General features: G+C 38.6%; 1 protein-coding gene across 2 annotated transcripts in view; it reads right to left on the bottom strand.

Annotated features, from left to right (window-relative positions):
- Positions 1 to 9,400: 9,400 nt before the first annotated feature.
- Positions 9,401 to 24,009, bottom strand: part of LOC101850188 (SRSF protein kinase 3) — a 58,168-nt gene continuing 43,559 nt past the window's right edge. For both annotated transcript variants that reach the window (XM_005103612.3, XM_005103611.3), the window contains 4 exons: positions 22,405 to 22,499; positions 21,300 to 21,407; positions 20,203 to 20,365; positions 9,401 to 14,973 (listed from right to left, as the gene is read on the bottom strand). In XM_005103612.3, coding sequence (XP_005103669.1) covers positions 14,786 to 14,973; positions 20,203 to 20,365; positions 21,300 to 21,407; positions 22,405 to 22,499 — 554 coding nt within the window. In that variant the 3' untranslated portion in view covers positions 9,401 to 14,785. The remainder of the gene's footprint in view (positions 14,974 to 20,202; positions 20,366 to 21,299; positions 21,408 to 22,404; positions 22,500 to 24,009) is intronic.

Below are 24,009 nucleotides of genomic sequence, written 5' to 3'. Positions count from 1 at the left end.
GAGGTACGGTGTTAGTCTCCCATTCAATAAGTCCAGAGTTCGAAACCTGACAGTGATTTATGCTTTCACCTCTTTTCCTGCTTTCTATTTATTTCTAATCATGTTCTGCGGTCTACTTTAGTCTCTACTTTCTACCCCCCCCCCCCTTTGCTCCATCCTCAACTCCCGACTCATTTTGCTGCCTTTCTACAGCTACTCCTTGGCTCCTTACTGCTGTCTTACAGCCACACCCCTGATAGTAGGGTAGGTTAGATCTCACGTAGCCTTCTCGGATAGGAGCAAAAATATCTTAGAGGTCCCATGTGCAAGTTGTGCACGTTAAAGATCCCATGGTGGTACTAAATACAAAAATCGACAAAAGGCTTCAGCCGCCACCGGGGCAAAATTTAAAATCAATTCCTACCAATCTGACAAAATGCTTAATGTGTCCCGCGTGCTCATATGACCTTATGCAGTTGCGAGCGCTGTAAAAAAAACAAACCAAAAAAGAGTACATTTGTAGTACGGCACCCTTGCGTTTCTACAGACAAGAATGGTTATGCTCTGTTCTGCACTCTGTTGAACTATCTGGAGTCTCTCAAGATATTGCCTGTAATCACATATTTAATCACTGCTTTCTTTCTTTAATTTGGGAACATCGCCACAGTCAGATTCACCAATAGATGGAGGGCTCGAGAATTTAAATAGACACTCATGAAATCACCAATGAGCATTGTGCACAAGCCTCGAAACTGAAACAGCTTCTCATTGCCACATAAATATCCGGTTCACTCCTTTCGGGACACTCTAAGCAGTCACAAGCAATGGTTTTGTAAGCTAAAAATAAACTGGTACAATCACCCTCAAAACAGTAAGAGGGACTAATTCCTAATGATCTCATGGCTGCTGTGAGAGCTTGGGTTTTTTTTTTAATCAACTTTTCATCGCTCTATGATCGAGTCATGGATATGATTTCGGCTCCTGGCCGCAAAGGCTAGATAAAGATGGCCAAATTTGAAAACAAATTGATAATAGATTTGTAAAACTGTCATCTCTGCTTCTTTGCCTTTTGTTTGTGCATTCGCATCTTATTTTTAAACAATGTCATGAGTAAGACTCCCACTACACGTTCAAATTCAAAAGTCATAATTACATTTTGCCAAGGGAAATTTTAATAAATACAGTATAACACGGATAGGTCGAACACAGAAGACTCGAAATCACGCATCGATTGAACTGTGCCTGCGGTCTCGTTTTGTTTTGCTTTTCTTTATCTTTGTAACAAAATTACGCGAAGCTAGAACACAAACACAGAATAGTCTATCTAATTACAAAGCAACCTCTCTATATATGACAATATCGTCTGGACCAGAAAAAAATATGGGGGGGGGGGGGAGGTGTTAAGTACACCAAGAATGGAACAGTACGACATGTGGACCAGTGAATTTGATTAGTTCCCTTATCCACTAGGGTTTTTTTCAAGCTACTCCAAGGTAGCCCATGCTTTCTCTTTCTTTTTTAAGTTTGTTTATAAACAGAGACATCGAGACAATTTTTTTTTTGTGATTAACAATCAGAGATACTGATAGCAGGTCGCTACAGCTGTCTCTTATACATACCCGACAAACAGGCCTCGAGGGGAGTGAATATCATTACAGTGGAAATCATGATAACAGGCGGGTAATACATGTAACAGGGATCCGTCAATAACAGGGATTTTTTAAGTCCCCGTTTGTTCCTACTCTTTGTCTTTATTAAAAGTCATCGGCAATAACTGAATACCAGGGCTTCATCGGAGCCCAATCAGTTATAGCAAGGAGAAAGGCTCGTTAATAATGTGTAAAATGTGTGAGAGAGAGAGAGAGAGAGAGAGAGAGAGAGAGAGAAAAAGAGAGAGAGGAACGCAGTGATGGAGCAAACCCCAACATGTAATAATTATTACCTTGTCCGAAACCACTGTTCGTGGGTACTTGTGACAAGGGAAACTACCCTTGAATAAATACAGCTGGGCTGGTCCACAAATGCTTACTTCCCTTGCATTTCTGATCTAACAGGGATCTGATATAACAGGACTTTTTCTCTGGTCCCACCATCCCTGTTTTATCAGGTTTCAACTGTAGTTGGCTAGTCACACGTTTTCACTGGTCAGATCGGAAAGCATGTTGGACCAGAAATTTCGTCTTCACTGTCAATTTCAAGTTGCCGATTATCACCATACTGATGTCGCTATACAGTATACATGGTTTTTACTAAAAATTATGTCTTTATAGTGAGTTTTTTATTACTAATGATATATAAGGACAAAATTGGGGTCTGGGCACCATGTCGCTGTACTGAGGATGTCGTTATATCGAAGGTAATTATAGATAGGCCTCACTGTACGCCGCCGTAGAGGTCTAAAGTCAATGTCCTTTGAGTGCACTTGAGTCAAAATTTTAATAATAATACATGTAGTACATGTAATTAAAAAAACAAAAATGGAAATAGGCTAGGTTGGTAAAATATCACCTTCCCCCCTCCACAGAAGTCAAGTAGCTAGCTGTGCTATTTTTAATGTGTTGCTTGACGCACGCATGCACACACACACACACACACACACACACACACACACACACACACACACACACACACGCACACACACACACGCACGCACACAAACATACACACACACACATCATGGAGCACCCCATTTTTCATTTCACCAAGGCTTCAGATTCAACTAGAAACAAAGCATAACAAGAGCAAACACTTCCAGTCTACCCCGCTACTGCTCCTCGTCACTATCACACTCATCGTTGGCCCAGGCAGAGGGAGGTAAATTGGATGGACAACCCGTACCAACAACATAATATGGTTGCTTTTAATTTTAAGGACAAGCGAGCTAACCCCGATTTTGGGGGTTTGACCTGCACCAAAAGTGGGCAATTCCCTACACCTCTATAGAAGTTTGGTTTCATTGGTGAGTATATTTGTTTGGTTATAAAGAAAACTCTCATTGTTTTATAAGGGAACTGAATTAGGGTCCAAAAACTTTACCTTCGATTTTCTCAGACCAATATTTTTCGGGATACCCCCCATGTGCTTAAAAAGCGACCATATTCATTTCTACCGCTATGACTCATCAAAGTAGCAATCTTTCTTGCTCCCCGGTGATTCTCTGACATAGCCGATGCCGTAACACTGTTCACGTATCCCTCGAACTACCGAGGCCGGTCCCGGTTTATTTGAGCTATCCATGTTATACTGTAATAATGAGATATTTTCTCAATTATTTAGGTTCTTGTGAACATATACAATATGCTGTGCCCGTTGGATTATGCCATTGTGCGGCCGCGTTTTTTGGCGTAACCCAATTGATTAGCGCCTCGCCATGTGACTAAAGGGACGTAATCACCGTAATAAGTCAAGATGGTTATTTCCCTTGTTAGAAGATCGTTATGGGTTGGGATTTTGTTCCTTGAGCATGTTCAAATTTTCAATCCATCAAAAGTTGTTCTCATGTCTGCTGATGTTTCGTGTTTGACTGGTGTCCCTAGTTTTAGTAATGTGCCAGCGTCAGAGGTCCAGACGTCCTTTTTTTTTTTTTACATTTTTCTTTCGTATATATACATCTAGATCTAGATCTACAGCTGAAAGTTAAGAAGATTATATTTTTTGGGGTTTTTTTTTTTTCTGACTGATGTGTATTGTTTTCTTTCCAAATACACACCAAATTACTGATACTGATATGTCGTCGGCCTTGTGATAAAACCAACTAACCCACAAAATATCAACAAACTTTTTTTTGGTCCTATCGATAGTAAATTAATTGTCCATTTCATAAGCTCACTCAAAGACAGATCTAAATTTTGTCTAGAAATGTCTTTAAAACATTAGAAATAAAACCGTATAACCCGGCACCCATCGGATTAAAGTTCAAGAAAAACAATTTGGATTTACTTTCAACCAAGAAAAACTAGTACGACATTTGCATTTTGCACCAGCTTCGAGTCAGTCTGGAAACCTCACAGAAACAGAGTATACAGCTCATCAATAATTCTAATTATGAATATGAGGAAAGCTGCGGCTCGAGCAGAGAAGGACAAGGATAAGGAGGCTGCATTGAACCCCGACAAAAAAGTGTGTGTCCTTTGTAAGTAGATCCAGTGCGTCCTCCTGGCACCATCACTGACACCCGACTTATAATAGCCTATTAATTATAAAACAAAACTGGCTGTACATAATTTTACAATTTAGGATCTTGCCACCAGAGACGCCAGATGATGTCTGGGATGAAAGTGAAGGTGGTCTGAGCTCCAACAGTTTTCATCATGTTTGGCTCACTACCTCAGATTGCAAGTGACTTCAACCACTTCATCATCTACAGTGATGTGTACAACTACCAAAACAGAAATGCCACCTTGGAGAGAGCAATGGCCTCGCTGGCCAAAGAGCTTGACATCACAGTTGAGCAGAAATTCTCACCAAGGGCCATACCCAAATGGAGGTGGATTCAGTCCATGGCACTATTAAGCGGTCGCTCCAAAACGCACTGATGTACGTGAACATCATGCTCCAAGCCAGACGCATCCCCAGGTCCTATGAAGTTATGTACCTGGACCACAGCTTTCTCAAAAATTTCGAAAAGGTCGGAGAGTACTAAACGATCCGCCAAGGGAGAAAAGCAGGAGACCCTACCGACACTGACTTGCAGACATCAAAGTACACTCCAGTCTTTAAAATTCAGTACAAGCTGAACTTTGACGATGAATGGCAGGCGCTGTCAGGACCAAGGAAGCAGAACACCCAATGTACGACAGTTACTGCTGGACCTCTCTGCAAAGACAAATTGAAATTAACTGCCAACCAGTATAAAAATCTACAGGAATTGAAGGCTGTCGTACCACAATGCTATCACAATTACTAAGAAACTGTCTCAGTAAGAAGCTTTGAAAGCGATCAAGTCAAATTCGATTATTGTAGAGTCTTTCAAAACAATTGTGAATTGTTATGGTATTGCCTTGTTATAACCCCAGGACACAGAGTAAGACAGACATGCTCTTCTATTGTTGAGAAAAATCAATGAAGTAGTTGAGGTCAAGCCACGCACCTTGAAGAAAGTTGGCGCATTCTTTGATGCTTACAAAGTCTGTTTGTATAATAATGATATTTTATTATGTAACGAACTTCACTCAAACCATTGCTGAGGTAGCTGAGCTTTTGTGTGGCTTTCTGCTTTCATTTCTTTCTTAGTATTACTTTTTCCAGGACTTTGAATGGCCACCCAGTGCCAACAATACCGTGTCAGACACTGTCATAAATTCTAAAGGCCTACTGCTGCTGCTACTGCTACTACTATTGTTGTTGTTGTAGTTGTTTTTGTTGCTGTAGCTGCTCTCCCTTACCCTTCGAACCTCCTGTTCTTTTACTTCAAATGTAATTGATAGACCCATTGCTGTGTTCTGCTTCTTCTACTTCTAGTAAATTTTCAACTTTGTGAATGCTGTTTTTGCCCGAATATACTCCTTAGCGCTGAAATGGCAGCAGCTGATAGTATGTTGGTAGCAATAAAATCGTCCTCCTCCTCTTCTTCTTACTCCTCCTCCTCCTTTTCCTATTTCTCCTTATCCTCCTCCTCCACATCCACCTCTTTTTCTTCTACCCTTCCTCCTCCTCCTCCTCCTTCTTCTTCTGATGATGATGATGATGCATGTAACACAAAAATCACTTCGATTGAAACAACAGATCAAATACGTTACCGGCAAGTGCGGCTTGGCTGCACTCAAAGCCAGCAGTGGCTTCCTGATAAAAACCGGCCAACCCACAAAATTGAGGGCTGGTCGGTTTTATCTGTAAAAATTTGAGGGACATAACCGTCTAACCCACTCAGTTTCATTAAAAGCGATTTTTAAAAGGAAAAAAGATCTACCGCGTTTTGGTAAAGTGTTTTTATGTCTGTGTATAAAGCACTGGTTTATCCTTAGACACCTTTGTTTTGAAATAAAAGTTTTTTCCTTCTCCTGTAAAATTTACCTCGCTGGGGTTAGTCTTTGTTTTATCACAAGGCCGACGATGTTCTGTTTTCAATTTTTCTGTACATAAAACATGAAAATCATGAAAATTCGCGTTAAAAAAGTGCAAAATATGTCGCGAATGGTGTTATGGTAACTTGCATAATTTGGCCTTTTTTTTGTGCATAATTTGGCCATCTAAATTTGCATAATTCTACGGGGACAGAATATGGATTTAGAATTTGTTTTCATTCACAACTCAGTGATGCTGCCTCAATTAGTTTTGTTAAATATGTTCCTATTGCAGGGAAACTTTCTTTGTTAAGCCTGATCAGGCCTTATCTCTAACTGGTTCTTTGTCTCACTTTGATTAACTAGTCGAACAAATCAGCTTTCGCACCTACCTCAAATACATCTTTTCTGTTGCATCATTCTCTTCAGTCTCGAGACAAAATGTTTAGTTTTATCTAGACACATTTTGAAAACAATGTTTATTGTATTTACTTTTTACCTTTCCCAGCCTCTTTGTTTTTGGAAAGATTCAACTATTCGTTTGCCAATTCTGCCATTATCCACTTACGATAATTTTTTTTAAAATCTTTTTTTTTCAGGAAACAAAGCACAAACGTTAATGCACTGCCTTCAGCAGATGTTACCTTTAGTCTATAGAAAAAAAGCTTGCAAAGCTAATTAACTCCATTAAGGTCTCTTGGAAGCAGCCAGTCAGAAGATTTACATAGAAATCTTCTATTGTTTTCCTTTTTTCCCTTTTTTTATAAGGTGCCAAATGAGGTCAATTTAAAGACAAGAAGCACTAAACAAAGTGGAAGGAAAAGAGAAATTCAGATCCCACTCTGGCTAAAAAAAATGTTAATAAGTTATTGACTAAAATAACAACCAACAGCCAGTTTGTATCATTTTTACAATTTACAAGACAAAAGACAATGAATGACATAACAAGCCCCACGTATAACAAAGCATGAAAATGTCAAGTTTATTCAATGTTTAGCATCAGCAGACACAGATGAAAAGAACAGGTTCATCTCAAGGGAACAATGACTGCTGAGGGTGGCTCATGTGGCACAAACAAATTCCAAATCTACAGAAGGGGGTACCAGTAGTCACCACACCCTATGTCAATAGTCTTTGTAGCAAGGTACTTGCCCAAACTTATTCGCAAACATAGTGCAAGTTTCTGAAGCTTGACGCCTGTCACATTTCAAAATGTATTTTATTTAAGTAGATGACAAAATGTGAATTTTCATTTTCGTATAAAAATTTACAGCCTTTTCTTTCTAAGGTTACATTTTGTTTATGTTTTTAGCAAAGAGGAACCCTTGGAGTACTTTTAAAACTGTGAATGATAGACCTCAGAAGAAAACACAACCGTTGTACTCTTCCAATCTGAGAGCCCACTGTGAAGCTACAATAGACTGAGTTACAAGAATCCATTACTTTCAGGGCCGGTTGTTCACACCATAAACTACCTACATATTAACACAGTATTGTCAAAATTAAAGAAATACAGGAAGCAGGGCAGACTGTCCTTCAGGGAACAAATATGTTTAATCAGAACAAATAAATTGGAATACATTTGCAATTTGTGCTTGATTTTAAAATATCAGATTCTCTTAAAGAAATTCTGCCAGTATTATTAAGATATTGAAATGCATTGTTCAGGGCCTTTAAATTTCTAAAAGTTCTGGATTGATACAGATTATCTTTAAGATAGAAATACCAAAATCTTTTGATGAAAAAAAAAAATTATTGGAAGAAACTTTTTTTAAAAACTTTATCAATATACTGCAGAACATGCTTACCTGTTAAAGCAAAACTAAGATTTTGTGATTTCTTTAACTGAGATCACAGCCCCTATTTTTCCCTTTTCATTGCTTCATCCACATCTCTAATAAAAATACAGACAATTCCAACAAATTTTCTGATGACAGTGCAACCAAAGCAAACATAATGCCAGAAAATGAGCCCATGCTAACCGAGTTCTTCTGTTGAACCCATCTGTAAGGCCTCAACAGAAACATGGAACTGACTCCTGGTCCTAAGACTAGTACTAGTGATGAAACCAGCCGGCTCAGACAGATGAAATTTTACCAGAGTAAAAGACAGACTACTGCATGCAAGACCGGGGAGGACAGGTGTGGCACACCCGCGTTCTAACCGTGGCACACCCGCGTTCTAACCATGCCATAGATTGTATAGTAAGCATTGTGATACAAGGGGAATGGACAGCTGTGAAAAATCAAAGGGAAGGTAGACTAGCCACAATGTCAATGAGAAGACTATGTCCTCCACACTCGCATAAGGCAACAGTCACAACTACACGTCAAGCCTGAGACGAGAACAAGTCAAAGAAAAAGTACTCGAGTCAAAGAATGGCAGCGAAAAGAAGAATACCTGCCTTGCTACTGATGTCTAGGAACACATAACTCAGTGTAACCAATCATCATCATCCAGTGCCAGATCTGCTAGACATCGGCGATTATGGTTCTCCATTCATTCCTTTGCTCAGATGCTCTTAAAAAAGCTACGTTTCCCTGTCACTCACTAATTCAGATTCCCCAAGTAGGTTGCTCTGGGCCTACCCCTGCCTCACCTGCCCTCAATCTTGCCAGTGAGAGCTAGATGTTCAAGACCCTTATGTGTAACCAATACTTTCTGGAATAAAAAGCACACCTTCTCACCGGCGGCAACAAAGATAACAATAGTGTAATATTTCTTGAATTATAATTGTAAATTTCAACCTGACAACCTACACCCAACATATCTGAGTTATCCATGCTCCACTAACAAGCCAATGTTACTAAAAAAAGTAAACTGAAACATATTCATTGAAAGGGTTAGCTAAAGATTGAAACAGAAGTTGAGAGAACTAAAGACTGAAACATTTCTATGACACATTTGAACAGGCCCTGACAATTCAAAAAGCCCCACCATCAACATATCTTTCTGAGAGCTTCAGTTGTGCCACTTTCAACAGTAATAACACACATACAGGACAACTTTATATCTTCAAATGTTCAATAATATATAATGTATATATGCATAATTCAGAGCTTTAAAAAAATCCCACTTCTGTGGAAACATTCAAGATTGCTTGAAGATTCCCTCACTTTAAACTAAAAAATGAGCTAATGAAACAGTTATGCATCTAACAAAACATGCCATCACTTCACAACTAGACACCACAACTGGTACAATGATATATGTCGACTTTGTGCATTAAAGAAAATCACAAGAAGACTGTTTCTCTAAATTAGATCCAGAATCCACACTGGGAAGACAATTTATTCAACAAAAATTTCCTGAACCTGGACCAACAGTAAAATTTAACTTTTTGTGACAATAGGTCTTCTTCCCCTTATTTATTTGGGGGGAGAGAAATCATGTGTGTTAGGGTTTGATTATTTTTTTTACTAGAATTTTTCACACTTTTTCTATGATTTAACAGTTATTTTAAATCCTTGTGTTTATTTAGGCCAAGCCTGCTTACAACAATCATGAACTCTGCAATCGATGGGGCTCTTGACACTTTGACCCTGAGCAAGGTCCAGTTGAGTCCAAGATACTTTCCATAGAAAAGATTCAAAGTCCTCGTAAGTAATCCTTGAGGCATCCACCACAAGACAGAAACATTTTTACCCCAAAAAATCGAACACTACTGGGCATTTAAGAAGTTTATTTTATGAAGACAACCAAATGTGAAGTCTGGCAACTGATACATTTGAGGACAAGAACAGGGAGCTAATCAAACTGTTGCATACAAGTACAAATGACTTTTTTAACCTTCTCTTTATATATTATAAATATCTATACATAATAAATATGTGGATATCAGGCGAGGTTTTGCAGGTTGAATTTAAGACATTGGTATTTTCCTCTTCCTTTTAAAGAAATCAGATCTTGATGAAAGTCTCGACAAAAAAATCAGGAAAAATTTGTGATGAGTGAATATCTGGGGACAAATTTTCCAGAGCAAATCTCTAAAAAGCCAGTGTGATCAATTTTACCAGGCAGTGACCCACTCACCTTTGACAGAGAATTGCTTCGTGATGAGACAGAGATTCAAACATAAAAGCACTTTTTCACACAAACGAAAAAAAAAATCTTGTCCATGATCCTACTTAACATGTCAAAGTTCCAAAATTCGATTTTCCATGAATGAAGTAGCATACTGTTAAACCAGATTTGTCAAGTCATGAGACTTACAAGCAGAGCAATAAGCAATGAACTGATACAACATAAAAGTATGTATGTGCATAGGGTGAACATATGACATTATTTACTTCCATATTGGTTCTCATCATCTCATATAATTCTTTTTGAGGGGATAAATGATACAAGTCATGATTGTGTACAGGCCTGGAGCAGCATGGGCATATTCGAGTCCACAATACAAAATACAACAGCACTACCCAAACGCACATGACCCCACATACACACATTCACATATTCTTACTCATACGACAGGATAGGCTTTAAGTCTTTCTCAGAATGACATTTGGTGTTCACACACGCATTCATAAATGTGAGGATGGAATCAGCCAACTAATGATGGGTCTCTGAGCAGGAGTGGCAACAAGAACAAGTAACAGTGACATCATTGAGGTTGACCAAAAGAAAAACACTGGACTTTGACAGATGACTCTTCATCACAAAACAACCAGCCAAGGGAACTCGGCATCCATTTGCCGTTTTTTGTGCCTGGAAACGAAACCGAAGATCAGCATTTTGTTGTTGTTGGTTTGTTGTTTTTTAAAATCTCCCATTACAGATAATTCCCAAAAGACTTCTTCCCTCTGATTGCCACAATTTCTTTCTGAGAACAATAAAAATCACAGACAAAGACCCTGGTCAGAGAGAAGAAAACAAAATAGATGCAACACATGAACAGTATGTTATGCATGAACTTTCTATTGTGGCATTAAGTTAATGAAGATGGTGCACAGGACAGCAAGACCACCCCGGAAAGAAAAATTGACCAATTTGCAGTATGTAAATATGTAATTTAAGAAATGATAGAAATACAAAGACAAAAATATGGACAAAAGAAGGCTTATTGTAGTCACAAATATATACGACAGAACAAAAGACGACTTTCAAAAGGATGCAAGATAAGGGGGAAAAAAAGATACAGACAGATAAAGAAAAAATGGGACGGGATCATTGGGAAAACGACGAAAACAAACAAGTCTGGTGAACATGCTGAAGGTCATTGAGAAGGAGGCTCAGGACAATTACAATTAACATGGCAAAAATTCTGAAGATGAGCATTGACTGCTACACATTCTTACAATGCATGTCCACAACCTGTGCGAAAACTTCATAATGTGTCACGACACTGAAAACAAGGCGCTCTCAATTTTTGCGCATATTGAGTTTTTGTTATAATCTAGAACTAAAAGCTTATTCATTTGTCTCGCTTTTGATTTTAAAAAAAAATAGCGAGAAAATGGCCACCAATGTTTGGTGACTCCAATGGCTTGAGAGGCCATGCAAACTGCAAATTTACATTTTTTTGAGCCTTTGGTCGACAGTGTTCAGTAAAGTCCACACAGAAATTTGTTTTAAATGGACATAAAAGGTGCCGTACAGAAGAAAAAAAATCGATAAAAATTTCCAAATGTTAATTTCTTCGATTTTAGTATTTTGATGAGCGCCTGATTTCGCCATGATGCCACACATTTTCAGTTCTAGCTCAAGGTTTCTTGGCCAAAGTTCACACCAAAGGCACATGCAGTTTTCTGATGCTTTCACCTTTTGTAATTGGTACCGGTACTGTCCATATTCTTAGCCCTGATTATGCTGTGTCCTGAAATTTTGCACTACTCATCAATGAAGCACTGAGCACCCTGAATACTGTAGGCGTATGTGAGAGTAAATCTTCAGCAGTTCAGAATTGTCTAAGAATCATTCTTGAACAAAATTTCAATTGCAGGTTTCTGATGTGCTTGACTCAGATATTTGAGGCTTGAGGATGTGAAAAAAGAAGAAAACTATAGATTAAAAATTATCAAAATTTAAGGACTGAACAACACTGAACAACTAAACTTGGTTTGGCAACCTGAATTCCATGTATTATTAGAATGCCCCCATTTTTATTTAAACAAGAAAACTAGTTTTAGCCACATGCACCCAGTTAACAAATGCTGAAATGAAATTTAAAAAAAAAAAAAAAAAAAACATTGGTTGGAAAAACAATACAAACAGCAGTGCAATGGGCAAAGTAATCAAAGGAAGAAAGAGGAAAGACCACTACAAAACTTAAAATTACCATGACCCTCGAATAGTGCAATTAAGTCTGATAACTCAAAGCAAATGGATCAGTAACTAAGACAACTAGAAATCTACACAAAATTACTTTGGATGGGAAGCAAAGCTCATCTTTCCAAGAAGCCAGGATGAGAGAAAAAACAATTTGTTTCCTGGGGACTTCCACTCTTCAATAGCACACAGTTCAGGGCAGTTCAAGACCATGATTTGTCAAAGTTTTTTTTTACACATCTTAAATTTTAAGCCAGAAGAATTGGTAATGAATTTGACAATATAATGTTCTGTGTCAACCGAGCACCATCTCAACATCAGAGCTCACTGTAACTTTTCATTCAGCAGTAATTCCAATCCATACAGTTTTCTCTCTGACAAACTCTGACCATATGTCACCAAAAGAGTAAATATAACTACAAGCAGGGGTACAGCCAGGTATGAGAGTGATATTATTAAAGGATCCCCCCCACCATCCCAAAATCCCCTTTAAATTCCGGTCTATTCTCAACTTCGTCCTGAAGCTATCAATGTGTCTCAGATACTTACAGGAGCCTCATCATCCCAGAGTTAACTATTCCAGTCTATTCTCGGCTCTCTGCTGAAGCTGTCAGTGTCTCAGAAACATGTCATCCATGCCATAATGACACACTATCACTACTGCATTCCCAGTGTCAAACAGTGCACAGTTCAAAGCAACAATAAACATGGGCAGGAGCCGAGATCATTCTCAAGTAGAGAGTGCACCACATCTTTTTCTAGCATTTCATAAAATTATCCATTCTCTTGATTAGAACAAATTAATACAGCAAAATATAACTTTCAAAACTTATTAAATTAGTAACAACAAAATAAATAAACCTAAAGAAGGAAAAATAAAGATTCAACAAAACAGCCGAAAAACAAGACCAACCTAAATTTTCAAAGGGACAAAACCCTGAAGTTGCAAAGACAGTCCTCTCTAATACTGCCAATAAACAACATCGACAAATGAACTGAAATGCCTTTCTCGTGCTTTATTTTTTGTTACTTTCAAGAAGGACTCATGAAAGGACAAAATAAATGAGACCCAAAATATAAGCTGCAGCACAGAGCACAGAGACATAACCCTCCAAGTGTTGACAGCCAATTAAACCGTCCAAAATTTTGTTGTGATGTCGCCGCGCTTTGAGTTGTTATTTCAGTTTGTTAATCCATTTTTTTAAATCGCCAAGCGTAAATTCAATTCCTTCACAAATGAGCTCCACTTTCTTTTTCTATTCCACATTATGGAAGTGTATACACCTTTTCTTGCTGGGTGTGCCTGTTCTCAAGAATTTTCCACGGTAATATGGTGAAATCATACACATTTCCATGACACCAAAGGCTTTATTTTACCGACACTTAGAGGGTTTAAAGCATTCACTAATGTAATAACCATCATAAATTCAGCACAACTCTTTTTCCTTTAAAATAAAGACTACAAAAGCAGTCAATTTAATTTCTTTCACAATGACACACACTAACAGCCAGATGAATATTGTTATAAAATACCATGGCAGTAAAAATATTTCTTATCATGCAAAGTCATGTACAAAATACCAAGCTCTATAAAACTCTGATCTGATGATACCGCTACGACACTTTAATCTATGTGTGCACAACAATGTCTTACAAGACAGGTATAAGACGATGTCGTCATATAAAAAAAAAGTATGTCTCACTGCCACAAAGCAGGCTTGAACATCATCTGCTATTACAAAGAAGCTTACCTTGCTCATATTACTCTGACCTGTGACTCATGTACTTGGTTATTTATCATTCACTTTGTGCAGTACACTGAGCTGCTCCCAACATTCAAGATTCCATACAAACAAACGCTATTTACAGACTATACTTGAAACACAAGATGGCGGACTCATGTAGCAGGTCACTGTTGCACACAAGTGCCAGATTTAGTACACTAATATTCATTTCTCAGCCTGCACTGTAAGAAAATACAAACCAACACGAATGTCTGTATTTACACCCATTTTACTGGTGACTTGAAGAGGAGGAGGAGGAGGAGGAGCTGGAGGACTTGAAATCCTCACTCAAGAAATGCATCCAGTCCGTGTGTCCTACTTTACAGCTGTCACATACTGCAGACTGTGAATCCACTAACTCTAACACCGCCAATGATATTGGACTGGTCACGTCGTCTTCGCAGATAAAATGCAGTAAATGCATCCAAATACGAATTTTTTTGAAAGGGTGGACGCTCTTCATGTCCAAAATCGAGGCAAAGGGCTAGAGGGGCACAGGGGCTGAAGCAAACTTACTGGCATCAACTCATCATACTTGAACTTCATTGGTTAATGTACGATGTCAGACGGGTTAACAAAATTATGTACGTCAAACAAGATCACTGTACACGTATGGGACATAGGAGCAGCCTCTGTGAAGGTTTCTTGGTTCAAGAGAAGAAAGGCTCCATCCATGATGACGAAGAGAAATAGAAGAAACACTGACCGAAACAGACACACTGACAAGTTGCTAGCCACAGAGGAGCCCCTGGGTCATACACCCTGCAACCACGGATGTCTCAAACTCTCCGCTGCGGTAGCTCGCTCATTGGGGTCAAAGGACAGCATAGGTAGCAAGAAGTCTGCGAATTCTCGAGCATCCTTGTCACTCCACTCATACTTTTCCATCAGAACTTCTACCAGACCCCAAGGCTTCAGCTTGCTAATATGTCGCAGTTCTCCTGTAGATGACAAAAAAAGAAATTCTCCTTAAGTACTGCCTCCACTGACAAGAATAAACATTCAGCATCTAATTAATCAATTAAAATACACTTTCCTTTATCCAAGTGGGGAATTCTTTTTAACAATGGCACAATATATATTAAACATAAACAAATACTGTATATAAATTCATAGATAAATACATATTATATTCAAACATACAGATAGTATATTATACTACAAACATGCCATTCCTTGTCACCACTGTGGAGCACCATGGTTTTTTTTTTAGCTACAGTTATCGTGTCTTTCTCAAGGATACAACCCAGTCACCACCCACCTAAAGGTCATGCAACCGAAATATTTTCCTTTACGCCCTCCCTTAAAAATTCATAAGATAATGCACAATCACATTTTTCCAACTTGTGACATTCCAAAGAATCCCTGACCAAAGCCCCTATCCCCACTCCCACAAGCACACACACACAACCCCAAAGAGAGGTTTGGGTGCTTTCACAAAATTGAAGTAAATTATCATGAAATGTAAGTAGCCTACTTATTCATTTTCAGCCCCCAAAAAGAGGTAAAATCAATCAAAATCAAATGACTTGTGAATGTAGGCAAGTCATAAACATAACTATCACTGAAAGTAACTCAGAGCAAGATTTCCAGACACTTAGCTCTCTTGTTTTTTGTTTGTTTTTTGTAAGTGTTTTACGGCGCTCGCAACTGCATAAGGTCATATAGTGCGCGGGACACACTTAATATTTTCAGTTGGTAGGAAATTTTGAATTTTGCCCGGGTGGCCGCCAAAGCCTACTCTTGTCGATTTTAGACCACCAAGGGATCTTTAACGTGCGCAACTTGCACACGGGTTCTCCGAGATTTTTCGCCCTTGTCCGAGAAGGCTAGGTGTAGATCTTTCCTACCAGAAGATCAGGGGTGTGGCTGAAAGACTGCATAAGAAGAAGCGAAGGAGTAGCATAGAAAGGCTGCAGAAAGAATCAGGAGCCCAGAGGAAGGGGCAAAGGAGGTGAGGGGGTGGGGGCAGAAAGAGGGGACGAAAGCAGGCGACAGAACATTGCTAGAGAGCAGGAAATGAGGTGAAAGGAGACAAATTTAGAGAAGAAAATTTATTGGTCGCTACCCGGATTCGAACCCGGGATTTTGAGTGAGAGGTCAACACCTTAACCTCTAGACCACGAGAGCCCCCCACTTAGCTCTCTGAAAATCTGCATTATTTCTTTTAATTTGGCACAGTAAAATAGTCATATTCCATCACAAATCACTTGAGTAATTAAGGTCACAGTCTATCTGAACACAATATCTAATACAAACTGATACCAGAGAAGGAGAACGTAGTTAAGAATTACAAAACAGTTTGAGTGAACATATCTGGCAAAATTAATTACTTCTCTGACCTTAGCCCAAAGGAAGTCATGTTTAGAGGTCTGTTCGATTTTTAAGTTTGAAATAAAAGATTACGTTAAACTTTAAGAAAATGGCATCAATAGAAAATTTACAAATGTTGACCCCAAAGTCGCTTTTCTGCCAACATCTCCATTAGCAGATAGCAAGTAGTAATTTTGTCAACATGCCTCATATAAGGTTTTCTAATCCACTTGACAAACAACTCTTTTATTTCCTCAGTAAACTTCAGTTTTAAAAAAGCCACTCTGAGAAGAGCATTGAAACTCAGACACATTTCAAATAAAGGGAGCTCTGTTGTCAAATCAGGGTAGCCTTAACTTTCTCTCAGTTGGGAGACCTACCCACTAATGTTTGTCTTTTTTCTAACGAGGTCTGAGATGCATGAGCAGGAAATGTAGCCATAACTTGAATCAGAGCCAGTAATAAAAACAGCAAATGAATCAAAGAAAAGAAAACACATATATACATTTCCCTTGTTTAAAAACTTACATATTACATGCAATCTCAAGTGAACCCCTGCCCCTCCTTCAATCTTTCCACAATATTTCACATTAGGCTGGCCCAGCCGAAAATTGCATTTTTGAAATAGAAAAATTGCAAAAAATTGAAAGGTAAACTGCCTACAAATTGCAACATTCCCATCCCAGGCGCATTAATACGGGCTTAACATTTTAGTTTAAAAAACATGACAATTTTGAGTACCGGTAGCATAAAAGCAGCACAGCCTTTTAAGAAATCATGACCCACAATACAAATTTTATAACAAGATTTACTAGTAACAACACACGAGTACGTTAACAATATTGTTATTGACCAAATATAATACGATAACGTGAGACACAAAATAACGGAACCCTCTGTTTTCGTAATAACTTTTAAATGAAGGCTTAAAATTTGACCAAATTTAGTACCGGGTACTTGGTTCGTGCAAAAATCTAGAAGTGTATGAGGTTTAATCTATAAAAAACAAAAAAATTGACGAGGGATTTTCTAAACAACCTCTGAATACAAAATAAGCTTATGCTCCAATCAAATCAGACCCAGTTCTATTTTTCTCTTGAAACCTTCGATACACCGGTAATCTGTATTTAGATCTATTTCAGATATTTTCTATTTTAACACCGGCATGGCATTGTTTTAACACTAAGTCAAATTGTAAAATACAGCAATTTTTTTCCATTTATAAACAATAGAAATACATATGTACTAATGTAGATCTAGATCATTTCTAGAGCACCCACTCCCGTGTGAACGCAGCTTAATTAAGGTGTTTTACATAACGGGGTGTTTACGTACACAGTACGCGGACACCTAGCCTCAGTGTCTACGTACACGGTAACCGGCAACCGGGCACGTAGTCTCAGCAGACCTGCCACTCTATGAAACCTCAAAATCAGGATCTCAGGGAGAAAAAATCAGGATTTGGTGAAAAAAATCGGGATCAATAGCAAATCACCAAGATGACTGCCAAAGCCGACTTAAAATTTTTCTAGGGGTGTCCATAAATTACTTGGCCTATATGCACTCCGAGTGTCTTTGTTTGTTTGCGTGCGCGCGCGGCGCACACGTGTGTGTGTGTGTGTGTGTGTGTGCGCACGTGCGAGTTATCATTATTTTTTGAAAATCCTGAAGCTTCACGTCAAGCACTCCTCCAAGTCCAAGTGTTTGTACCCCCCCACACCAATAAGTCCCGAAATACATGAACTTAAGTTGACCCCGTCAACGGACGGTCCACGACATGCAGAACTCGCACGGCGATGTCATGCCACGTGACGCAAATGCGCGATTGAAACTATTTTACTAACGGGTCCGACTAACTGCGCGTTCACACAAAACACTCGGATGAGCGACAGTCGTTCTACTTTTAGTACTCTAGGATAACGACGACGGCCGACTGACCAATTGTACCAACAAATCTCTTATCCCTCATAATGCGTTCAGACTAAAGCAACGACAACGGCCGTATGTTAGTCTTGTCAGCGTAGTTACATGTAGTTGTGTAAGGGTTAGAGAAAGACTATCGCTCGTCCAAGTGTTTAGTGTGAACGCACAGTTACCAGACCTCGGACAAGGATTGTTTTGAAAGTAACAGCGGAACTACGAATATTATCGATTATTTGTATGTTCCAAATTGTAACAGTTACCAGGCTATCATCGGAGAATTCTGAGCGCAGGCAAAGATCACACACAACTTGGGGCGAGTAAATACTAAATGCGGCATCGATATTTCGGGAAATAGTGCTCCGAGTTCCTACAGACAAAAAGTTCAACGGGTGCTTCCCGCGATAAAGGAGAAGGCAGAGCAAGTTTTTAGAAAAATCCGGCATAACAGCAGACTGGGACAAAAAATCGGGATGCACGCGATCGAAATCGGGAAAATCGGGATGCTTGAGATTTGGGGCACAAAATCGGGATATCCCGACTAAATCGGGATATCCCGACTAAATCGGGATATCCCGACTAAATCGGGATGAGTGGCAGGTCTGTCTCAGTGTCACGTACTCGGTAACCGGGCAGTTAAGAATTCCAAGTTCAGTTTATGTCATCCGGTGTGGCCTTCAACTCCAGCCCTCCCCCGACTGTACCTTAAAAAAAAAGTAATCAATAATTCCCCCTTCTGGAGCTCTATACTTAGTAGCGCACAGACTTTGAATGAACTTTGGTGACCCCAACCGTTACTCACAATGTGATGCGAAAGCACAGGTTCACTGACCGGTAACGATGGCGAGCCCGACAAGACGCTTGTATAACTTTCTTTTATTTCAACAAGTGACAGCATAGGACAAATATTGGTTTATTTTCATTCCGGTTACCGTGTACGTAGATACTGAGACTAGGTGCCCGGTTACCGTGTATGTAGACACATGCATCATGCACGAATAATATTCACGAGCGTACACACGCACACACACTCGCGTACACCTCACACTCGCACACACCCACTTTCTTATCACATGAGCACGCTTACACACATTAAAATTAGATAAAGGCCTAGCCAAGAGAAGGCCACCTTCTCGGCCTAGCCTATGTCTCAGTTTGTGTTGTACATGATGCCTTCCGGTTTTATAGCTTTTAGAGTAGGCCTACGTTCAGTAGGCTTGAGCTGGGCCGATACCATGATTTATGTAGGCCTATCGGTTTTGTACTCGCACCATTTCATACTAAAAATTCTGTTAAATTAAAGCGTTGATGTATTTTTGCCTAAAATTTGCAAGAAATTGCGAAAATTGCAAAAAATTACAGGTTTATTGCAGAACTCAACGAAAAACGCGGCCACACTACCGTGATTTCCTGGAGGGCCAGATCAGGCCCAACAGAGGTCAAATACGAAAATCTTTTGTGTCAAGAGATCCTTCCACTGAACTGCCCAAATTTCATCACCATGGAACAGATAAGCCAAGAGACAAGAAAACAAGTTCTAGAAATTTAGAGCTATTAAAATTTCCATCATTTTGTTTTCTTCCTGACAAGCCATGAGAGAGGTTTTTAAGTGAAACGCTAACAACGAATCGTTTGAGTGCATTACAAAAATTCAAGTAAAACAGCAATAGACACTAACTGCCAATCACAGAGTCCCGATTTAGAAGGGCATAGGCTTCAGCCCTATTATGCATCAATTTAAGGACAGATTTTACTTTCATGTTTGGTATTTCTGGCAATCTGGTACGAAAATATCAATTTGAATATCAATTGAATGCAAATCATGCTCAAAGACAAAGGTGCTAAGATGCATGAAAAACTGTATCAAGCATTCCCTGCCTATAATTTTGAAATGAAAAGCTCAGCACTAAAGAGAGTGAGATCTGAAAGTGACCCACCTCTCTTGTTGAAGAATTCTCTAGAATATTTCCCACTTAAAGCTATATGGCGTGGGATTGGCCCAATGAGCTCGATGATGTGGGCTAAATGGTCCTCATCGCGAGTGTAGTCCTCTCCACTGTGCGGTTCAAACAAATAGTCTCCTGTGGCTAATTCAAATGCCTGTAAGAGAAAAAGGTAACAATGTAACAATCTATCAAGCTCATCGTAATTCCTTCTGAATACACCACTTGATACCCAATCAATGATAACTGTCATTCAAGGACAATTGTAATTTCAAAAAGAGCTTACCATATCTCTTTCCCGTTCAATATGCCACTACTTACTCCAAGATAGGTTGGTGTAATGTTAACTCTCTTGGTATAATGATTCAACAAAAGCTTACACCTGCCTCTAACCTGCTCCCTGCAAGCTACTATTTTAAATCACAGAGCCCCATTTAACTTCAGCTTTAGTTTAAAGTTTTCTGGCATTTGCAACACAAATAAATCATTTAAGGGCCGAAGAATAGAGATGTTACTAGAGACAGAGTAACATACAAAGAAAAGGAGGAGAAGAGATAATGACAATAGATGTTAGATAGGAAAGAAGAAGCAAACCACATCAGAGCACCTATCAACCACCCACATTCAACCCTGGCACATGTCAAAGTACTGCAAGTGTGTGTCTGGAACCCATGTGTTGGTGCCTGCGAAAAAAATGCCTCTTAACGATCATTTAAAATGACTGCATCTCAGTTACAGCACAGTATGATAAACATAAAATGCATATAATTATTCAAATTTGGGCTGATCATTAGACATCTAATGTATAGTTATTAGGTCTTCTTGTGAGAAAAAAATGCACACGACATGTTTGCTGAGGCTGTTTGCAGAACAAGTTATTTTGACAGATCCAAGGTTGCTAATGTAGAACTTTGGTTCTTACGCAGAATTTAGTTGATTTTTTAAACAAAAATGGGGATTGCTTCCCTTTTCAGCAAGATTTTATTGAGACCCCTGTCAGCTAAAGGTTCCCCATAATCTGATACTCTCTCTTATTCTATGTCTTAAAATGAACACTCAATTAAAAGCTCACTTTGTGCTTCAAGACTTACCATGCAAGCTGTGCTCCAAATGTCAGCTGGTGTATCATAGCCTGCTCCTATCAATACTTCAAGACATCTGTATTGGCGTGTTTGGATGTCTTCCGTAAATTGGTGATACTAAAAACAACACAAAAATTTAATAGTCAGTAAAACTTTTACAGACAGAACAAGTAAGTACTATTCATATTACTTGAAGCATTTCTTCCAGCATGAATCACCTTGCTGTCCAAAGGATACGTTACATACAAATCAAATACTTGATGGAAATGATTCATGATCCTACTATAAAGGTACCGCTAAATCGACTCATTGATGACCATGGAATCCTGGATCTTTTTCAGAAATCCTGACAATCCCAAATTATATTCAAGACAAGAACAGGTCGGCCATGGCAGCCTTCAGTAGTAGTAGTAGTATGGGGTTTTACGGCACTCGCAACTGCATAAGGTCATATGAGCGCGCGAAACAAGTTGTTTTTTTCCTCAATAGCTCATTGCTCGGCCTGACTCTGGTCAATATTACTAATTTTTAAATTTTTAAACGCTAAATATCTAGTGTAAATAAATTTTAAATTTAAAATAACTTTCTAAATAACACTTAAAAATTTCAAAACCATCTATTTTATAACTTTCCATAAAGGCCAACGGCCTTCATAAAATCTAAAATTCTGTTAGGAACAACGATGGAAAAAACATCTAGTAATTTTTTGCATTTAAAGTATTTCCTTCGGGTCTCTCCAAAGTCTAGACATTCGGTTAAAATGTGTCTGATGGTAAAATCTGTGTCGCATCTGGCAACCTTCAAATAAACATTTCAAATCAGATCAGCACTGGGACACTTGCATTCATAAAGGACAATGTATCATAATACTTGAGGTCTCAATATGATATCAAGTTTGGGGCGATCATCTTTTACAATATAACCAATAAGACAACACATAGTATAATAGTTGTTCAAGGCACTTATGGTTAAAACTATGGTATAATTGAGTGCACAACGTTTTCCAAAGCACAGTACAGAAATTTATAATGCCAATGGAAACAAATCTGACCAAGGAGCAGCAAGCAAACTGGTCGTGGTAAAATAACAGCATCTGAGATTAGATGAAACATACCGTCCAGCAAGCATTGCCCAGGTCAGCAATTTTGACAGGGAATTCATCACAGATCTCATGCACTGGGTCAGGCTTACGAGAAGAATTGGACTGACCTGAAATCCAGAAGGACAAATAAAATTCAAAATTCTAATCTGGTATACAAAAGTTGCATGCATACAGCAAACATGCAAGGCGGCTAGTCAAACAACCCTTTCTCTGAAAACCCATTGAACTCAAGATTTTCAATATCTTAGCCAAAAAATGGTGACAGTAGGTGAGGTTGCCCAGGAATAACTTAATTATTAATTTGCAAGAGGGGTGGGAGGGAAGAAATATTCATTTACATAAACTTGCCTACTCACTGCAACAGATTACATTTTATTCCTGAGTAAGGTAAAACTATTGCTTTTCGTTATTTTTTCTTATTCTCAGAACATATGATGTACAAAGTATTTTGTAATTGTGAACTGATTTCTGATCACTAAAATCCCATGAAAAAATTAACATTATAGCAAAAAGTACAAAATTACGTAGGCACGTTGTAGACATGGCTTTTCACTTTTTCTGAACATATCGTCAACATAACAGCAAGAATCCGTACCCCTTGAGGACAAATCACTAATATATCGGCACAGATAGGGTGTCTCAATTTTGTTTCGTTTCAACATGATCCCAAATTTTTTAGTACTTATTGTTACTAGAAAACTTGGAAAGGATTTAAGAAAAGAATACATCTGGTTTCTCTTTATCAAAGCATTAGTTTGGCGATAAACAATTGAATTAATTCTTGCAGCCTTGCATTAACGCAACGATGTAACCACACTCAGTAGAAATATCACAACTCAAATACTAATTGGAATAATATTGCTTTCAAATAAAAAGCTGTGCATTCCATCACCCATTCTAACCCATCTGTGCTGATATATTAGTGATTTGTCCTCAAGGGGTACGGATTCTTGCTGTTATGTTGACGATATGTTCAGAAAAAGTGAAAAGCCATGTCTACAACGTGCCTACGTAATTTTGTACTTTTTGCTATAATGTTAATTTTTTCAAGGGATTTTAGTTATAAATATTATATTCAAAACATCCTTGTTTCATGTCTCAATGTATTCCTCATTCAATTTCCTTCAGTTTTCGATATATCACATGTTAACTTTTGAGAGATGGCTATGCTTACATGAAGTTACTTTGTCACCTGTATAGCCACATCGAGCCAAAAACTAATTACGTCTAAACATCACACACAAAAAAAAACCTACGTCCAGAAAGAGTAAAATAAAACTCAGAACTTCAAAAAATGAGCATTACAGCCAAGAGTACAATTCAAGCCGATAATGTTATACCAGGGTTTTCCTGTATTTCAAACAAATTTTTGTAACAGGTCAAATGACGTTCGGGTTTTTTAAAGTAGAGGAGGGACATTGCCCTGAGGGGAAAATGAATGGCGGGGGGGACAAATTTTGTGTAATAAAGAAATCTAGATGAAGCAGAAAAATGCAAAAAACTTTACATTCAATATTCACAGATATAATACATTTCAGAACCACCTAATCATATACCCAAAAAACACTAGCATCATGAATAAACCAACATAAAAGCTGCACGTGATAGGGGGGGGGG

This window comes from Aplysia californica, unplaced genomic scaffold (assembly GCF_000002075.1).
Source record: "Aplysia californica isolate F4 #8 unplaced genomic scaffold, AplCal3.0 scaffold00382, whole genome shotgun sequence".
NCBI lineage: Eukaryota > Metazoa > Mollusca > Gastropoda > Aplysiida > Aplysiidae > Aplysia > Aplysia californica.
This window is presented reverse-complemented; position numbering and strand designations above follow the sequence as displayed.